General features: G+C 39.8%; 2 protein-coding genes across 2 annotated transcripts in view; one reads left to right on the forward strand and one right to left on the reverse strand.

The window, feature by feature from the left end:
- ABHD12B (abhydrolase domain containing 12B) overlaps positions 1-8,032 on the forward strand; it is a 29,425-nt gene extending 21,393 nt beyond the window's left edge. The window contains exons 10-13 of the mRNA XM_059373176.1: positions 5,460-5,542; positions 6,666-6,744; positions 7,361-7,479; positions 7,612-8,032. Of these exons, the coding sequence (XP_059229159.1) occupies positions 5,460-5,542; positions 6,666-6,744; positions 7,361-7,479; positions 7,612-7,639 (309 nt within the window). The 3' untranslated portion in view covers positions 7,640-8,032. The remainder of the gene's footprint in view (positions 1-5,459; positions 5,543-6,665; positions 6,745-7,360; positions 7,480-7,611) is intronic.
- Positions 8,033-8,123: 91 nt separating this feature from the next.
- Positions 8,124-19,081, reverse strand: part of PYGL (glycogen phosphorylase L) — a 40,761-nt gene continuing 29,803 nt past the window's right edge. The window contains exons 18-20 of the mRNA XM_059373175.1: positions 10,900-11,034; positions 10,155-10,221; positions 8,124-8,481 (exon numbers count right to left, since the gene is read on the reverse strand). Of these exons, the coding sequence (XP_059229158.1) occupies positions 8,305-8,481; positions 10,155-10,221; positions 10,900-11,034 (379 nt within the window). The 3' untranslated portion in view covers positions 8,124-8,304. The remainder of the gene's footprint in view (positions 8,482-10,154; positions 10,222-10,899; positions 11,035-19,081) is intronic.

Here is a 19,081-nt window from a genome sequence, read left to right on the forward strand (position 1 = left end):
AGAAGGGGGACGGCCAACATTTACAGCAAGAATTAGTTTTATTACTCTCTTCAAAGAACCAACTCAGACTTTGTTGATTATCTATATTGAATGCCTTCTGTTTTATTAATTTCTGGTCTTACCTTTTTTTATTCCCTTTCTTCTATTTTCTTAGATTCAATTTATTATTTAAAAAATTTCTAGAGATGGTACTTGGGTAATTTATTTTCAGTATTTCCTCTTTTCTAATTTATGCTTGAAGCCATATTCTACCGAAGCCACTCTTGAGATGGATCCCACAAGTTTTCAAGTGCATTTCAATTATCATTTAGTTCAAAATATTTTATAATATTATGACTTCTTTGACCTATGGGTTATTTAGATATGTATTTTATAATTTTTATACATTTGAGGATTTGATGTTTGCTATTGACTTCTAGATTAATTCTGCCATGATCTGAGATTTCTCTCTGTATGATTTCAGTTTTTGAAATTTGTTCAGACTTGCTTTATGTCCCAACATATGGTCAATTTTGGCATATGTTCCATATGCTTGGCAAGAATATGTTCTGTTTTTGGTGCAGTATTCTTTATGTATCAGTTAGGTAAAGATTACTAACCATGCCATTCAATTTTTCTGTATTTGCCCTGATTTTATTTTTTTTTAAAGATTTTATTTATTTATTTGACACAGAGAGATCACAAGCAGGCAAAGAGGCAGGCAAGGAGAGAAGGGGAAGCAGGCTTCCTGCTGAGCAGAGAGCCCAATGCGGGCCTCAAACCCAGGACTCTGAGATCATGACCTGAGCCGAAGGCAGAGGCTTGATCCACTGAGCCACCCAGGCGCCCATGCCCTGATTTTTTGACTGGTTGTTTTATCGGTTACTCGGGGCAGATTATTGAAATATCTTGCCATGATTGAGTTTATTTCTACTCCAGTTCTGTCAATTTTTGCTTTAGCTTTTTTGAGCATATGTTATACATATGTAGAGCATACATTGAGTAAGAATGTAATTTTATATCTTCCACATGAATTGATCCTTTTTTATTATGAAATATCCTTTTTGATTAGTAATGCTTCTTGATTTAAAGTCAGCATTGTGTCTAATATATCTTTGTTTTGAATAGTGTTTGCATAATATATAATTTCTATGCTTTGACTTTAAATTTTTCTGAATTCTTGTATTTAATGCATATCTCTTGTCAGCAGTATGTAGTAGGGTTTTGTTTCCTTTTCAAACAAGCTTTGTTTGTTAATTGTAGTAGTCTATTTAACTTAGTGAAATTAGGATATATTTAGGTTTAAATCTACTTTCTTACTATGTTCTTTTCTATTTGTGCCATCTTTTTTCTATTTGTGTTTTTCGGTCTCTACTTTTTGCTTTCTCCTGACTTGCCAGCTGTGTCTTAAGGAGAAGAGTGGTGTTGACTGTCCATTTTACCTCTCTGAGATTCCCTCCTCTCTGGGATGACCAGACCACTCAAGATGCCTTGGCAGTTCTCTGACACCTTCACAGAAAGGTTTTTAAAATATTTTTTAGCTTTTCTAGTGTCTTCGGCAAAAGGTTTGGTTTGTAATGGTTCTTCTATTATTAGAAATGGGGAATCTTCCAATATTTTTAAGTTTGAAATTTACTTTAAAATGTCATGATAGGGGTGCCTGGGTGGCTCAGTGGGTTGAAGCCTCTGCCTTCGGCTCAGGTCATGATCCCAGGGTCCTGGGATCGAGCCCCACATCGGGCTCTCTGCTCAGCAGGGAGCTTGCTTCCTCCTCTCTCTGCCTACTTGTGATCTGTCAAATGGATGAATAAAATCTTTTAAAAAATAAATAAATAAAATGTCATGATATTTCAGTTTAATACCCTTATGGTTTAGAGGTAGAGGAGTTCTATAGTATCATGTTGTCTTAAAGAACCATAGCTCTGGCGTCTGACTCCCTGGGTTGGTTTCCAGGGCTGCCACTTAACAGCTGTATAGCCTTGGATTAATTGCTTTTAATGTTCTAATCTCCTCATCTATAAAATGGGGGTAATAATAATCTATTCCAAATGACTGTGAAAATAAATTTGTATATGAAAAGCATCTATAATAATGCCTGGGACAGAGTAAGCACTGAATAGCCATTAACTCTTTTTATGATCAGTGGAATGCCATAACTCTGAATATTCCTGTTAAATAAGAAAGTGTAGGTGGTGTGAGACATACAAATACAGTAAAAGGCATAGGTCCTTACTCTTAAGAAGCTTCCTGTCTAGTTGAGGAAGTAGGAAATTAATGGTGGATGTAAAGTAATGGCAGAGGTTTCCATAAGTCACTTTGGAATCAATTCATTACTCAAAGTAGGAAGGCAGCATGACACAGTGGGAAAAAAAAGCATGAGCTATGGAGCCAGATAGATTTGGGTTCAAATTTGGTTTTTGCCACTAACCAATTATGACCTTGGTAAGTTATTTTCCTTCTCTGAGTTTTCCCATCTTCAAATAATGGGGATGATACTGCCTACTGCCCAAGGTTGTTCAGAAGTTTAAATTAAGTGAGATAATCATTGCAAAGTACCCAGCTCCTAGCGGGGACTCAACAAATGTGTTCCCTTTTCCCACTTTTTCCATTGCTAAGTAGACTAAGGTAGGTGCTAGGGTAGGATGCAGAACAGTCATTTCAGGGTAGGAAGAGTTCAGGGAAGAGAAGGGCTTTGTGTGCAGGTACGGTCAGTGAAGACTTACAGAGAGATAGGATCTAAGCTCTTTTCTTTTTTTTTTTTTTTTAAAAGATTTTATTTATTTGACAGAGAGAGAGAAATCACAAGTAGGCAGAGAGGCAGGCAGAGAGAGAGAGGGGGGAGGAAGCGGGCTCCCTGCAGAGCAGAGAGCCTGATGCGGGGCTGGATCCCAGGACCCCGGGATCATGACCTGAGCTGAAGGCAGAGGCTTTACCCACTGAGCCACCCAGGCGGCGCCCCTAAGCTCTTTTCTTGAAAGTAAGGGAGAGCAGTTAGGAAACACAGAGAGGAGGGCAGAGTGTGACCCAAGGCACATGGCTGGAGTGGGGAAGCTATGTGCTATAAAATACCTGAGTCCTATAAGGCTTCCATGAAAGATCTTGAACACTTGTCATCCTTTTCAATCCTCATAACAAGTCTGAGTTTGGCATCATTGCCTCCACTTAGAGCGGAGGGAAATGCGGCTCCGAGGCTTGCCCAACTGTTATATGTCCCATAAGAGGAGGAAACAGGACTCAATCCTACATCTTCTAACTCGAGGCAGATGGATTGGAGGTGTGCAGCCTTTGGAATGAAAGACTGTGGCCAGATGTGGATGGGCTTGCTGCCAGGATGGGAGTTTCTTACTTTGTTTTTAAGAAGCTTATGTGATACTACCAAAGCTTTGTGACAATACATTTCCCATACTAGTCTTTTAAGAATATTTACTTAGCAGCATTCCAGAAGAGAGAGGAGGCAGGAAGACCAATGAGGAGCCCATCGATGTGGTCTGGGCTAGAGGGGATGGTATGACCTCTGAGTCTCAAGGAGCACCGCTGGCTGATGAGGAATGGGGTGGGGGGGTAGATTGACTTGGGCTTGCTTTCTTCTTATTCCTTTGGAATTTGAGATGAACTGCTGAAGGGCTTCTCTTATTGAATTTTCCTCAGAGAAGTCCTAATTCCAGGAGTGTTAGAATCAGGAAACAAAGACAAAAGAAACAAAACAAGAAATCTTGCCCTTAGTTATGGATAAGAGAAGGAGAAAGGAAAAGGGGCAGGACAGGCAGTGTTAGGATCTCCAGACGGCACCTGAATGCAAATCATTTGCCATGAGACCATGCAAAAAATGCAAGCCAGACACATTCCCATGAAAATGTGGAAGCTCCTGGAAATAGCAGGCCTAGGCCAAAACTGTGAAACGGATATTCATCTTTACTGGACCCAGCTTCCCTGTTCTGTGCTAATTTCCTTACAAGGACACCAACTACTTTTTAAAAGCAGGAAAACAAATGTTTAAAGCTCTTTATATTTAGAAAGATGCTATTCTCTGTATTACTACAGTTCACAGTAGAAGGCTACAACAGATGATGTATTAGAGCAGCTGACTCTCTTTCTCCCTATGATAAAGGGCAATGATTCGCAAAATCTAAAAATTCCTTCCACAATGAGCAGAATTCTTTTCTTTTTAAACTGGCCCCAGCCTACCTGTGCTGTACTCAGTTCCTTCCTTCAGCAATGTCCCATCATAGACATAGCACCTTCCTCCCCACGCCCCCTTCAGGCACAATGGAGGAAGACATGTAATACTTTTCTGGTCTTTTCTCTTGGCCCATCTATTCCAAGGAATAAAATCTGAATGAAATTCAAGTCACACTACGGTGAACATGACAGAGAATAGCTTACTGTGTATGCCAGGGATATGGGCCCAGTAGATTCAGTCCATCTGCAACAAGTCTTTATTCAAGTGTCCGTTAGGTTCCAGAAATTTCCCAGGTTCTAGGAATACCACAGGGAATAAAAAAAGTTGTGGCCTGACTTCCTGTGAAGTGTATGTACTTACTGTAGGGAAGTCAGGTAGGAGACAAATACACAACAAGCTGATTTTCAGGACGAGAAGTGCTGTGACAGGGGGTGACTGGTGGGTGGATGGGGGGTTGGTAGGGAAAGTTTCTCTGAAGAAACTATCGTCTGAGCTGAGCCTTGCCTGACAAGAGGCTGTCATGGGAAAATCTGGGTCTTGAGCTGAGGGAAAGGAGAGACATGGGCCCTGAGGTAGATTCCAGCCTGTGTGGTAGATTCCAGATGTGTTCCAGGAGAAGGCAGCATGGCCCCAGGGTGGATAGGAGTGGGCTGAGTGAGAGGACAGACAGGTGACAGCCAGATTCTGTGGGCCCCAGAGCCCAAGGTGATGCAAAAAGTTAGAAAGAAGAAACAAATCATGCATAATCCCCACCATCCACAAACAATCACTGTTAACATTGTGTTTTTGCTTCCCGTGTTTCTTTAAAATACAAATAGCACCATTAACTCTATCTTCACATTTGTAAAAGAGCGGTGATAGATGCATAACCTAAAAATTGCTTCTACAGTGAACATAATTAACTAGTCTAGTTACTGAAGAGAGTATTCTGATTAGTCAAAAATTCTCATGCCAAACTATGGAAAGAGTCCAAATGTCCATCAGCTGATGAGTGGATGAAGAAGTGGTGGTTGTGTGTGTATATCTGAATAATATTCCACTGTATGTATATATATGTGTGTATATATACATATATATACACACATACACACATATATACCCCTCTCCTTTCTTCCTTTTTGTATTTTCCAATTTCCCTACAATGACATGAGTTACTTTCAAAATCATGAGGTTTTTTTAAAAAGTTGATTATATGTAGGAATTTGCTACTTTTACACTAGTATATGTTTTCATGTAGGAAAACATAACAAATGACAGAGATATAGGTCATGCTTTAATTTTTTTTCTTTTTAAAAAACAGATTTACCGGAAACTTCCAGGATTTTTACGCGCGCTTATGGATGCCCTGAGAAAAGACAAAATAGTCTTCCCTAATGATGAAAAGTAAGCTAATGATGAAAAGATGTCCATTTTTACTATATTTAGGGGATTCTGGGGGGTAACTATCATGAGACTTACTGAATGTGTAGATAAGAATTCTTAGATGGGCACTAAACTTTGAGGTAACGTGTCCACAGATTTTTAGTTTTTGATATTTTCCTCATGTCTAACTTGATGACTTATGAAGTCGATACTTTCTCTTAAGTCATAAAGGGGGTTGTAGATTTAGAGTCTACAGGACCCTTTAAAAGTGCTCTGAGAGGGTCTAGTCTAATGTCCCTTGGGGGATCCCTGACTTCTAGGCCTTGTTCCCCATGTAACCAAAACCCACTCACCATTCAGCCTTTTGACCCAACAGCAAGTCCAATGACCAGAATTTGGCAAGTTAGCCCCTCACAGCTGATTTTAAGAGTGCCTCCAAATGGGCGGTTGTTATCAGTACTTTATGTAGACACACTTGAAGGATCTAAACTTCTCAGGAGTAACTGTGAGTCACTGTGACAGGACAGATGCATACCAGAATTTGGGAAGTTTTGTTTGAGCAAGTTAAAATGAAGAACAAGTCTTCTTCATGTCATAGCCTTTCTGAATTACCAGACTAGGAGGTTGACGAGGAAGCTGATTAATCCTGTTAATCGTGTGTCCATCTGTACATTTATAGGGAAAAGTAAATGCATTGCTACAAAGAGTTCTCTTTAGTCCTATGGTAGTTCTTGCTATTTTTGAGTTTTGAGTTGTTTCATTTCTTCGATCTAATCTTTTAGTTAAAATATGCCAAATATTATGAAATAAGGTAGAATAAGGAAAAAGATGAGGTTCTTTTAACTGTACAAATTGAGTGTTTTTAGTATTTTTCTTCTTATTAAAAAAATCATACAGAAATAAATTAATTAAATACCTAATTAAATTATGTGAGTCAACAAGAGAGAGATAATCTTGCCTGGAAGAAAAAAACAGTTACTATATGAAGTTTATTACGTATGAAGTTGTCATTCCTGGGAGGAGAAGAAAGAGAGATCTTATACTTTGAGGCAAATTTCATGTTTTACTAAAGCTTTAACTTAGAAGAAGAGAAATCCCAACCTATAATTCTTTAACTGAATGCTTTTCTTCTACTTGTGCCTAGTGTTAAATTCCTGTCTTCTCCCCTTCTCATCATACATGGTGAGGATGACAAGACGGTGCCTTTGGAGTTTGGAAAGAAGGTAAACGAAGAGCTCAGTGCTGCCTGAAACATACCATATGTGTTGCACCATTTTCTCATTTAGCCAGACTTTGAGATTAGATCCCACAGGAGGGTCTCTGACATTATAAGGGATTCTGTATGCCCCTCAATGGCTATGCTTATGGTTTATATGTTCTGCATCAGTGTGCTATGCTGCGGAGCTTGAAGGAGTGTTTGTGGTGGATCCTGGCTCCTGATCTGAACACATATGTGTGGATCTACAAGGGTAGAGAAAATCCCAGGCAGCTGCATCAACCTCCATGTAGTCTCTCCCATTGTGGCTCAAAAGTGGGATTCAGTTTCTTTTCTTTTAGACAAATAGAGTGGGTCTGTCGCAGTTCCTGTCCGCTTGCAGGGAGGGCGTTGGCAAGAGAAGGATGAGGTTCTGTCAGTGTTCCTTAGCTGTGCAGCTTTTAGTTCCTTAGCTGTAGAGGCAGCCAACACTGGCAGTTGGGGAAGGGTGGTAGAAGAGTCCCTTATCTCTGACTTAATGGGACTAAGTCCCCAGGTTGGCTGTTTCTGTACCCTTTGAGGAAAATTAAACTGACCACCTTTGATGGTCAGCCTTTGAGTCTCTATCTTTCTGTCCCATGCAGCTCTATGAAATTGCACACAATGCTTACAGGAACAAAGAGAGGGTCAAGATGGTGGTCTTTCCCCCTGGTTTCCAACACAACTTCCTCTGTAGAAGCCCCACACTACTAAACACTGTGAGGTAAGAGCTGATTTGCTAAATGCTAAATGATTTGCTAAATCCTTCTCTTAAAGGCAATTAGGGCTACTCTGGCTTTACTTATACCAGGAAGTGGAGAAAGCATGTGAGCTGACCTAGGTCCTTTTTTTGCAGAGAGTTCCTGAGTGAGCAGTGGGCATGAGGTCTGAGAGTACCAGAAATCTGCAGTGAAGACTTGGTCCAGACACCACCCACGATGCAGATTTTTGATGTAAAGTTGTACTGGGCTGCTTGGATGAGCTGAAGTCACTGACATTTCTACAAGTCACTTGCCATTTTAGGGAAAGCATGGATGTTGGGCGTTATTGAAAGTTCTCATTTAGCTTGTAGTCTACTTTGAGGAACAAACTGCAATCTCATTGTAGATTATCAGAATTTGGTAAAATTTGGATCCCTTCTAAAAATGTGTGGTTACCAAACATCCTGGGGCTGTGAACAAGGTGGTCTTTAGTTGGGACTTAACAGGGTAAGAATGGTGCTATAATGTAGTTAAGTAATTTGTGTTTTAGTTAATTTAAATGGCATTAAAAAGTTCCAAGTATCTTCTAGCTTTTTGAATAGCCCTGGAGAAAGTCCTAGCATGCCTCTCAATCTACCATCAAATAACAAGTTTTGGCACTCATGTAGCCCTTGTAAATTGATACTTTATTTTTAGCCCGAATACAGTCATACACTTGCCCTCCCAATTCCCAGAAATTCCTAACCAGATTATTAGCTAACAAAATAAAACAAAAATCAAAGAATGTTGTAAAAGGGTTTAAATCCAGTAAGAAGTTATTCTTTTTTTTTCTCGAGACGTTTTACAACTTACTTTCCATTGTCTTTGTTCACCCCATTGCTAGATTCATTGGATAGGGAAATCTTGAGATCTGAAGGCTCCATGTTCCAGATGTCCCTGGCATATTCCTTAATTGTTCGGTCACTAGAGAATTTCCCTGCAGCAGCTATATTTTTGAGTACCATTGTGTTCCAGGCCTTTGGATTCTGTAAAGAACACATACATATGGCCTATGGCCTGAGCGCCCATCCAACTTTATGACGAACACTAGGCCAAGCATATCCAAGCACATTTCATGGGGAAAAATGACAGGATACAGTTGTAGTGAGTCATAAATACACTTGTTTCACAGCTTAGAGCTAGAGAGGGTAGATCATGCTTTTTCTCCTTCTTAGAGTGTATTTCTCTTAAGAAGGAAAAAGAGTATTTTTCATTTTAAGAGTAACCATGGATGTAAATTCCCTAATTGATAATTATTGCTATGGTTACAATATTTTGGCATGCAAACCATATTCCCATGCTTTATTTTTTTAAATTTCACCTCCCTTTAAACTAGAGGGGAAGGAAGGGACTACTGTTCATTATCTGCTAGATGCTGTGTCAAGAGATTTAATCTGTGGCTTACATCATCGTGTGAAAAACACGACTCTAGAATGTTAGTTGTTGTTCAGGGGAACAATGTAATGGGACAGTTTATTGACCTACTTCTCCTTTCTTGTTCTTTCTGAAGGTAGACACCCCAGCTGATTTACACTGAATTCCAAATACTCTACTAGGGTTTCAAAACAGGATCAATTAAGGCCTTATCCTTGAAAAAAAATATTCTATCCAAATTTTATAATTATGTAAAGTAATATAAGAAGCTATTTATTTCATACCCTCATGATTTTTAAAAGAACTCTAAAAGTTGGTTAAAAATGGCCAGAACATTGGTGCCTGGATGGTGCATCCGACTCTTGGTTTTGGCTCAGTCACAATCTCAGGGTTGTGAGATCAAGTCCTGCATCTGGCTCTGCACTCAGCTTGGAGTCTGCTTCAGCTTCTCTCCCCCTGTCCCTCTGCCTCACCCCCTCACCCCCACTCTCTCTCACTCAAAAAATTAAATAAATCTTAAAAAAAAGAAAAATACCAGACCATCACTCAAAGCCATTAGCCATGTATTATGAAAATTTAAAAGAAAAACTGAAACTATGATTATGCCATAAGGTACTGTATCACAGAGTCTAAAATTCGTTTATTTAAACTTTGAAAACCTTCTAAATAAGAAGAAAGTAAACAATTTAAATGGATAATGAATAGACTTCTCAACATGTTTCTAAGCATAACAATATGATAATTGTTATGAGTAAAAACTGCAATTAGCACTAATGAACAGGAAAGATTGAACCAAATCCTGGGCTTTGAGATGGGCATCTTTGGATTTGGGCCATAGATTTAGCAAAAGAGATCCATTGTACAAAACTGGCATTCACACTTGTCCTTGCCCTTGGTCATATTTTCCTTTCCTGCTTCCTTTATATTTCTTTTCCTCTGGAGCCATTCTACACACAAATACAAGTGGAGATCAAGAGGAAAGAGCTGGAGTTAACCGTTTTCTTTCCGTCTTTGAGTTCTTGGAGGCAGGTAGTCAGCCACTCAGCTTGACTCGAGTACTGCCCCTGCTGGCTGACAACCACTAACTTTAATTTACTCTGTTCTATGCATTTTGGGGGGACTAGATATGGTTCTACCAGAACATAAGGTCTGAATATCCTGGACAGTAGCCTCACTTCTCTTTTTGGATTGGTTAATGGGGCCCTGTTATTTAGATTTAATAAAAGAAACAAAAATTTTAACCGTAGTAAACTGGTCTCGTTTATGGTCTTGGCAGTGTACTCACCATGTACAGCTGGCTGACTTTTTCTTGACACTTGACATAGGCTTCATAGTCTGCAAAAACTTTAAACCTGTTTTTTTGTGATTAGAAGGAAAAAACAAAATAACAAAAAGCTTCATTAAAATATATGTGCTAAGATTCCACCTAGAATTATCTTTTGCTTTTTTAAGATTTATTTATTTGAGAGAGAGAGAGAGAGAGAGCATGCAAACATGAGCAGGGCGGGGGGGAAAGGGGGAGGGAGGGGAAGGGAGAGAATACCAAGCAGACTCTGGGTTGAGCACAGAGCCTGATGTAAGGTTTGATCTCAGGACCCTAAGACTATGACTTGAACTAAAACCAAGAGTCGGATGCTTAACTGACTGAGCCATCCAAGTGCACCCTCCCCTTGATAAATTCTTTTTTGTGTAATGTCAGGCATGGCTGGTTTACCAAACTTACATTTCTATTCATTAGAGTTTTAACCAGCCTTCAACATTTATATGGTTCTTCCCACATGTAAGAATGTCAACATATGGATGCACTTGAAAGCTGGGTGTACCAGGAAAGAGAAAAAGAATCCCAGATTTGTGGGTCTTATTCTTAAACCTTCCTAGTATAGTTAGTAGAGACTATCTGATTTTTCAAGTGTAGATTAGCTTCTCAAATCACAGACCTATGCTAATTACACAGAGGCACTGTAGTTGGTTTAGATGTTCTTATCCCCTTTTCATGGCCCAAATAGCACGATCTTCTTGTGGGAACTCACCTGTCATAATAAAATAGCATGTTGATTACATCTTTGAAGAGGTCAGGCTGCTGGGGAGAGAAGAAGCCATTGTCAATTTGGTCAATGGCCAGTTTCAGCTCTGGAAGTGCCTCGTAATATTCTTTTGCCTCATACCTGTGGGATGAGAGAGTGGGTGATAAGAAAAATGTTCCATTAGTGGGTGTGATTAACAATACACTAGACAGGTGACTTACAGGGAAAACGGCAGAGTAGGAAGACCCTAACCTCACTTTGTGCCACAGATACAGCTAGATAACACCCACATCAATGTAAATTACTGAGAAAACCATCTGTCCAGAGCTAAATCTGGAGAAGAAGTCACATTAAAGAAGGTGGGAAGGATAGAGATGTGGTTGGGAGTTAAATGAACCCATGGGACTGTGTGTAGGAAGGAGGGATGCTGCTGGCATAGAGACGGTAGAAAAACACCCTTACACTGGAGCCCACATGGGGCAGATGAATCCTCCTAATATCTGGCTTGAAAACCAGAGGGATTGAATTTTTTGAGTTCTTACAATCAGTGAGGCTTACCACCTGGGACTTTAAAAAAAATCAGCAGGCTTGGCTCTGAGAGAAGGGGGAGAGCAACAGGAAACTGAGTCCCTGGCCTTAAAGAGACAGCACAGCAAGCAACCCAGGCAGTTACAGTATAGAAGCCATAGTTTGAAATACACCGGGGGTATACTGGAGGGAGATGTGTTTACTCATCTCAAAGCATATGCTGGATGGGCAGGGAACTTTAGGAGACCTCTTCAGGAACAAAGGAGCTGTGGGCCACTGTTTCCCTTCCCTGTCCCCCAGCTTAGCCATGTAGACACCTGTGGAAACAAATGCTAGGCCAACACTTGCTACTTAACTTGCTAACAGTGTGCCCGGGCCCCCAGGTCATCTGCAGATATGTCCCACCACCTCCAGGTCCCCTCCAGGTCCCCTCCCACAGCAGACCTGTGCAAACCTGGCTGACACTGCCCACCCTGCCCCTGTGTCCTCCTATGGTCCTGTCCCCTACAATGTGCTCTTAGCGGGAGTCCATCCAAAGTGGGGCCAGAAACCTAGCAGTGTGCTAGTAGCCGCAAAAGGGGGCACCACCACTCCAAAGTGACTCCTGCTCCATGGAGTGAGAGGGGAATATAACTACATGCAACAATCAGACTGCAGCCCCAACAACGGGCCAGGGGGCAGACAGCTGGTCTGTCTACAAGCACTGCCCGCCAATAAAAGCTTCTCAGGGCTTGGCATAGGGAGAGTGCCCTGCACTTTGTTGGGACTACAGCTCTGGCAAATGCCTGTTCTGATTCCACTCAGCAGCCCCAGCCTGGCTCCTGCACAACACAAGAACCAAACTGTGCCCACAAAAGGCAAAGAGAACCACTGCAGACAACTGGATTGAAGGGGAAAAGGGGCTCAGCTACAATAGCAGAGTGCATGTGATATGCATAGAAGACACCCCTGAAGCACCAGGTTCTGGTGAACAGGGGACTCTGCACTCTAGGGCACTGCTGAACTCTTCTTCATGAGGCCACTACTTTTAAGAGCAGGAGATGTAGTTGACTTTCTCAACACACAGAAAAAGACACAGAAAGTTAGGCAAAATGGGGGACAGAGGAAATGTCCCAAATGAAGGGACAGGATAAAATCAGAGCATGAGACCTAAACAAAATGGAGATAAGTAATGTAATATGTCTGATAGAGTTTTTACAGTAATGGTCTTAAGATACTCACAGGAGTTGAGAAGAGTGCAGGACCTCAATGAGATCCTTAACAAAGGGAAAGAAAATATAAAAATGAACCAGAGATGGAGAACTTAATAACTGAAATTAAAAATACATTAGCTAGAATAAATAGATGAGAAGAAGTAGAAGACGGGATTAGCTATCTGGAGGACAGAGTACTGTAAAGTAATTGTGAACATGAGAGAGAAAAAAATAGTAAATGAAAATAGACATGGAATTCAGTGACACCATCAAGTGTAGTAACATTCATATTATAAGGATTCCAGAAGAAGACTAAGATAAGGGGGCAGAAATTTTATTTGAAGAAATAACAGCTGAAAACTTTCCAAATCTGGTCAAGGAAACAGAAATCCAGATCTAGGGCGCCTGGGTGGCTCAGTGGATTAAGCCGCTGCCTTCGGCTCAGGTCATGATCTCAGGGTCCTGGGATCGAGTCCCGCATCGGGCTCTCTGCTCAGCAGGGAGCTTGCTACTCTCTCTCTCTCTCTGGCTGCCTCTCTGTCTACTTGTGATTTCTCTCTGTCAAAATAAATAAATCTTTAAAAAAAAAAAAAAAAAAAAAAGAAATCCAGATCTAGGATTCACAGAGAGCCCCCAACAAGATCAATCCAAGGAGGTCTACCCCCAAACACACAGTAATTAAAATGGCAAAAAGTAGTGATAAAGAGAGAAATTTAAAAGCAGCAAGAGAAAAGAAAATAGTTATATACAAGGGAAACCCCATAAGGCTGTGAGCTGATTTACAGCAGAAACTCTGCAGTCTGGAAGAGAGTGGCATGATATATTCAAAGTGCTGAAAAAAAAAATTATTCAGAGAAGAAGGAGAGAGAAAGGGTTTTCCAGACAAACAAAAGTTAAAGGAATTCGTGACCACTAAACCAGCCCTATGGGAAATGTTAAAAAGGATTCTTTGAGTGGAAAGGAATGAACATAAGTAGGAGTAAGAAAAGTAGGAAGCACAAAAGCAATAAATACAATAAATAAGTACATCTATAAAAATCAGTCAAGGGGGTGCACCCGGATGGCTCAGTTGGTTATACATCTGCCTTTAGCTCAGATCATGATCCCAGGGTCCTGGGATTGAGCCCCATGTTGGGCTCCCTGCTCAGTGGAGAGCCAGCTTCTCCCCTACCACCTGCTCTCTCTGCCCCCTTTCCTCTGTTCATGTTCTTTCTCTCTCAAATAAATGAAATATTAAAAAAAAAATCAGTCAAGGGATCTATAAAATCAAAGAATGTGAAATATGATACCACATACCTAAAATGTTGGTGGGGGGAGTAAAGAATAGGTTCATACTTAAGCAGCTATCAACTTAATAGACACTGCTATATACATAAGATGTTAAATAAAACCTAATGATAACCACAAATCAAAAACCAGTAATAGATATGCAAAAACAAACGTAAGAAGAAAACAGGAAAGGAACAAAGAAAAACTACAGAAACAACCATAAAACAAGTAGCAAAATGGCAATATGTACATACCTATCAATAATTATTCTGAATGTAAATGGACTAAACATTCAAATCAAAAGACATAGGGTGATGGAATGGATTAAAAAAATAAGATATAAATAAATATATATAAATAAACAATAATCTATACGCTCTCTACAAGATGCGTACTTTGGACATAAGGACACACATAGATTGAAAGTGAAGAGATGGAGGGGTGTCTGGGTGGTTAAGTTAATTAAGTGCTTGCCTTGGGCTTAGCTCATGATCTCAGGGTTCTGGGATCAACCCCAGCAACCAGCTCCCTTCTCAGTGGGGAACTGTTCCCTCTCCCTCTCCCCTTTCCCTGATGCCCCCTGCTCATGTTCTCTCTCTTGAAGAAATAAATAAAATCTTAATAGCTAACATCATACTCAATGCTGAAAACCTAAAAGCTCTTCCCCTAAAGTCAGGAACAAGATAAGAATGCCCACTCTCACCACTTTTATTCAACATAATACTGGAAGTCCTAGTTACAGCAATCAGACAACAACAAAAGGCATCCAAATTGCTAAGGAAGAAGAAAAACCTTCACTATTTCCAGAAGACATCATATTACATATAGAAAACCCTAGACTCCACAGAAAAACTACTAGAACTGACAAATCCATTAAAATCATGGGATAGATAAATAAGTATACAGAAGTCTTGCATTTTTATACTAATAATGAAGTGGCAGAAGAAGAAATTAAGAATTCCAGGAGGAGAGGCAACATGGCGGAGGAGTAGCGGATTGAAATGACATCAGGTCTCAGGAGTTCAGCTAGATAGTTATCAAACCATTCTGAACACCTACTAACTCAATAAGAGATAGAAGAGAAGAAGAGCAGCAATTCTAAGAACAGAAAATAGACCACCTTCTGAAAGGTAGGACGTGCAGAGAAGTGAATCTGAGGAGACGGGAAGATAGACCATGGGAGGGAGGAGCCGGCTCCCAGCAAATGTGGGAGGAGTGGAGCACAAAACTGGAACTTTTAGAAGTCTGCTCCACTGAGGCACATTGCTGTAGAGGCTAAGCAGGGGTGGAGGCCTCATGGGGACAGTGTGGTCTCAGGACCCTCAGGGTTACAGGAAGACTGGGGGTGTCTAAGTGTGATATCAGAGTAGGGAAGCTGACTACAGGGACAGAGCCAAAGAGTGACCTCTCAGCTTAGGGTTACCTTAAACCATGATCCATGAGACAGTGGACCACTGTTCTTTGAGCAGGGACCCCACATGTGGCAGATCCAGGGAGACTCACCAGAAGCAAGAATCTGCTGGGTTTGGAGACTCCGAACGGGGCCGTGTGCCAGAGACAAAACCTCTCGGTCACAGGCCAAGTGAGTCCAGAGTGCAGCCAGAGACCAGGGAGACCAGACTGACTGACCCCTTTTTTTTCTGAGGGCACACTGAGGAGTGGGGACCCAAGCTCTCAGCTCCTCTGGGCCAGAGACTGGGAGGCCACCATTTTCATTCCCTTCCTCCAGAGCTCTACAGAAAGCATTCAGGGAACAAAAGCTCCTGAGAGTGAGCCCAAGCAGATTACTTAGCCTTGCCCGTGGCAAGGGCAGTGCAATTCCACCTCACACAAAGACATTTGAGAATCACTACAATAGGCCCCTCCCCCAAAAGATCAGCAAGAACAAGACCAAGCTCACTGATCAAGGAAAACAGTGGAACTCCAAAGCTAGGGGAAAGCAATGCATGGAATTCATGGCTTTCTCCCCATTATTCTTTAGTCTTGCAAAGTTAAATTAATTTTTTTTTATTTTTTTAGTATTCTAATTTTTAAACTTTTCCTCCTTCCTCTTTTAACGTTTTTTTAACTAGTTTATCTTAATACCTTCCAAAATAATATTTTTAAGTCATCATTATCATAGTCATATTTTATCCTTCATTGTATTTAACCTTATTTTTTGTATACATATAGGTTTTTTTTTTTCCTAAAAAACTTTGGGACACAATTTATTCTAATAGATCAAAATATACCCTAGATCTAGCACATGGCTTTGTTCTAGTCTCCAGCTTGAGCACATTCTCTCCCTTGCCCTTTTTTTCTTCTTTCTCCAACCAACATATCTTACAATTCTTTTTTTAGAATTTTTAAAAACCTTTCATCTTTACAGTCATATTCCATCCCTTCATCGTGTTTACCCTTATTTTTGTATATATATAAATTTTTTTTTCTTTAAAATTTTGGGAGGTAGTTTCTTCTAAGAGACCAAAATATACCCAAAATTAAGTGGGTGGCTCTGTTCTATTCACCAGTCTAATCTAATCTAATCTATCCATCTATCTATATAGGTATATATATATATATATTTTTTTTTTAATTTATTTCTTTTTAACCCCTTACTTCTCCCTCCAGTTTAGGTTCTCTTCTTATATGGTTAACATACATTTCTCTGGGGTCTTTGTCACCCTTTTAGTACTTAATTCTCTCGTTTATATATTCTTATCTGGTTAAAATGACAAGGCGGAAAAACTCACCACAAGAAAAAAAGAACAAAGAGGCAGTACTGATGGCTAGGGACTTAATCAATACAGACATTGGTAATATGTCAGAACTAGAGTTCAGAATGACAATTCTCAAGGAGCTAGCTGGGCTTGAAAAAAGCATGGAGGATATTAGAGAAACCCTGTCTGGATAAATAAAATCCCTTTCTGGAGAAATAAAAGAACTAAAATCTAACCAAGCTGAAATCAAAAAAGGTATTAATAAAAAAAGGTATTAAAATCAAAAGAGGTGCAATCAAGTATGGAGGCTCTTACTGCTAAGATAAGTGAGGCAGAAAAGAGAATTATTGATACAGAAGACCAAATGACAGGGAATAAAGAAGCTGAGCAAACAACTACTAGACCACATGGGGAGAATTCGAGAGAGAAGTGATATCATAAGACAAAACAATATTAGAATGATTGGGATTCCAGAAGAAGAAGAAAGGGAGAGAGGGACAGAAAGTATACTGGAGCAAATTATAGTAGAGAATTTCCCTAATGTGGTAAAAAGAACAAGCATCAAAATCCAGGAGGCACAGAGAATACCCCTCAAAATCAATAAAAATAGGTCCACACTCCGTCATCTAATAGTAAAATTTACTAGTCTTAGCGACAAAGAAAATCCTGTAAGCAGCCCAGGACAAGAAGTCTGAAACATATAATGTTAAAAATATTAGATTAGCAGCAGACTTATCCACAGAGACCTGGCAGGCCAGAAAGAACTGGCATGATATATTCAGAGCACTAAATGAGAAAAACATGCAGCCAAGAATACTGTATCCAGCTGGGCTATCACTGAAAATAGAAAGAGAGATAAAAAGCTTCCAGGACAAACAAAAATTAAAAGAATTTGCAAACACCAAACCAGCCCTACAGGAAATATTAAAAGGGGTCCTCTAAGCAAAGAGAGAGAGCCCAAAAGTAGTAAGCCAGAAAGGAATAGAGACAATATACAGTAATAGTCACCTTACAGGCAATATAATGGCACTAAATTTGTATCTTTCTATAGTTACCCTGAATGTAAATAGGCTAAATGCCCAATCAAAAGACACAGGGTGTCAGAATGGATTAAAAAAAATTGATATGCTCTCTATTAGAAACTCATTTTAGACCCAAAGATACCCCCAGATTTAAAGTGAGGGGGGTGTCCTTCTATCAGATAAATTAGATTTTAAGCCAAAGACTATAATAAGAGATGAGGGAGGACACTATATCATACTCAAAGGGTCTGTCCAACAAGAAGATCTAACAATTTTAATATCTATGCCACTTTCTTACACCATACACACAAAAAAGGCTCAAAATAGATTAGAGATCTAAATGTGAGACCCGAAACCATAAAAGTCCTAGAAGAGAGCACAGGCAGTAATTTCTCTGACATGTACCACAGCAACATTCTTCTGTTTGTGTCTCCTGAGGCAAGGGCAACAAAAGCGAAAATAAACTTTTTGTTTATTTTTATCAAACTTTTGTTTTTGTTTTTGTTTATTTGACTATATCAAAATAAAAAGCTTCTGTAAAGCAAAGGAAACAATCAACAGAACTAAAAGACAACTGACTGGATGGGAGAAGATACATGCAAATGACTTACCTGAGAAAGAGTTAGTATTGAAAATATACAAAGACCTATACAACTCGACACCAAAAAGAAAAATGATCCAGTTAAATATGGGAAGAAGACACAAAGAGATATTTTTCCAAAGAAGATATCCAGGTGGCTGACAGACACATAAAAAGATGCTCAACATCACTCATCATCAGGGAAATGCAAATTAAAACCACGATGAGGTATTGCCTCACACCTATCAAAATGGCTAAAATCAAAAACGTAAGAAACAAGTGTTGGTGAGCATGTAGAGAAAAGGAACCCTCGTGCACTGCTGGTGGGAAAGCAAACTGGTGCAGCCATCATGGAAAACAGTAGGGAGGTGTCTCAAAAAATTAAAAATAGAACTACCGTATGATCCAATTCTACCACTGGGTATTTACCCAAGAATACAAAAACCCTAAATCAAAGGGATACATACATCCCTATGTTTATTGCAGCATTATTTACAACAGCCAAATTATGGAAGCAACACAAGTGTCCACTGAAAGATGAATGGATAATGAAGTGGTATCCATATATAATGGAATATTATTCGGTCACAAAGAGAATGAAATCTTGCCCTTTGCAACATGGATGGATCTAGAGAATGTAATGCTAAGTGAAATAAGTGAGTCAGAGAAAGACAAATACCATATGATTTCACTTATATATAAAACTTAAAGAAACAGAACAAATGAATGAAGATAAAGAGAAAAACCAAAAAACAGACCCTTAGACTCTTAATTACAGGAGACAAACTAACGGTTACCAGAGGGGAGATGGGCTGGGGGTGGGGCAATGGGTTAAACAGGTGATGCGGATTAAGGCGTGCACTTGCCACGATGAGCACAGGGTGATGTAATGAATTG

Source organism: Mustela nigripes, chromosome 13 (genome assembly GCF_022355385.1).
Source record: "Mustela nigripes isolate SB6536 chromosome 13, MUSNIG.SB6536, whole genome shotgun sequence".
NCBI lineage: Eukaryota > Metazoa > Chordata > Mammalia > Carnivora > Mustelidae > Mustela > Mustela nigripes.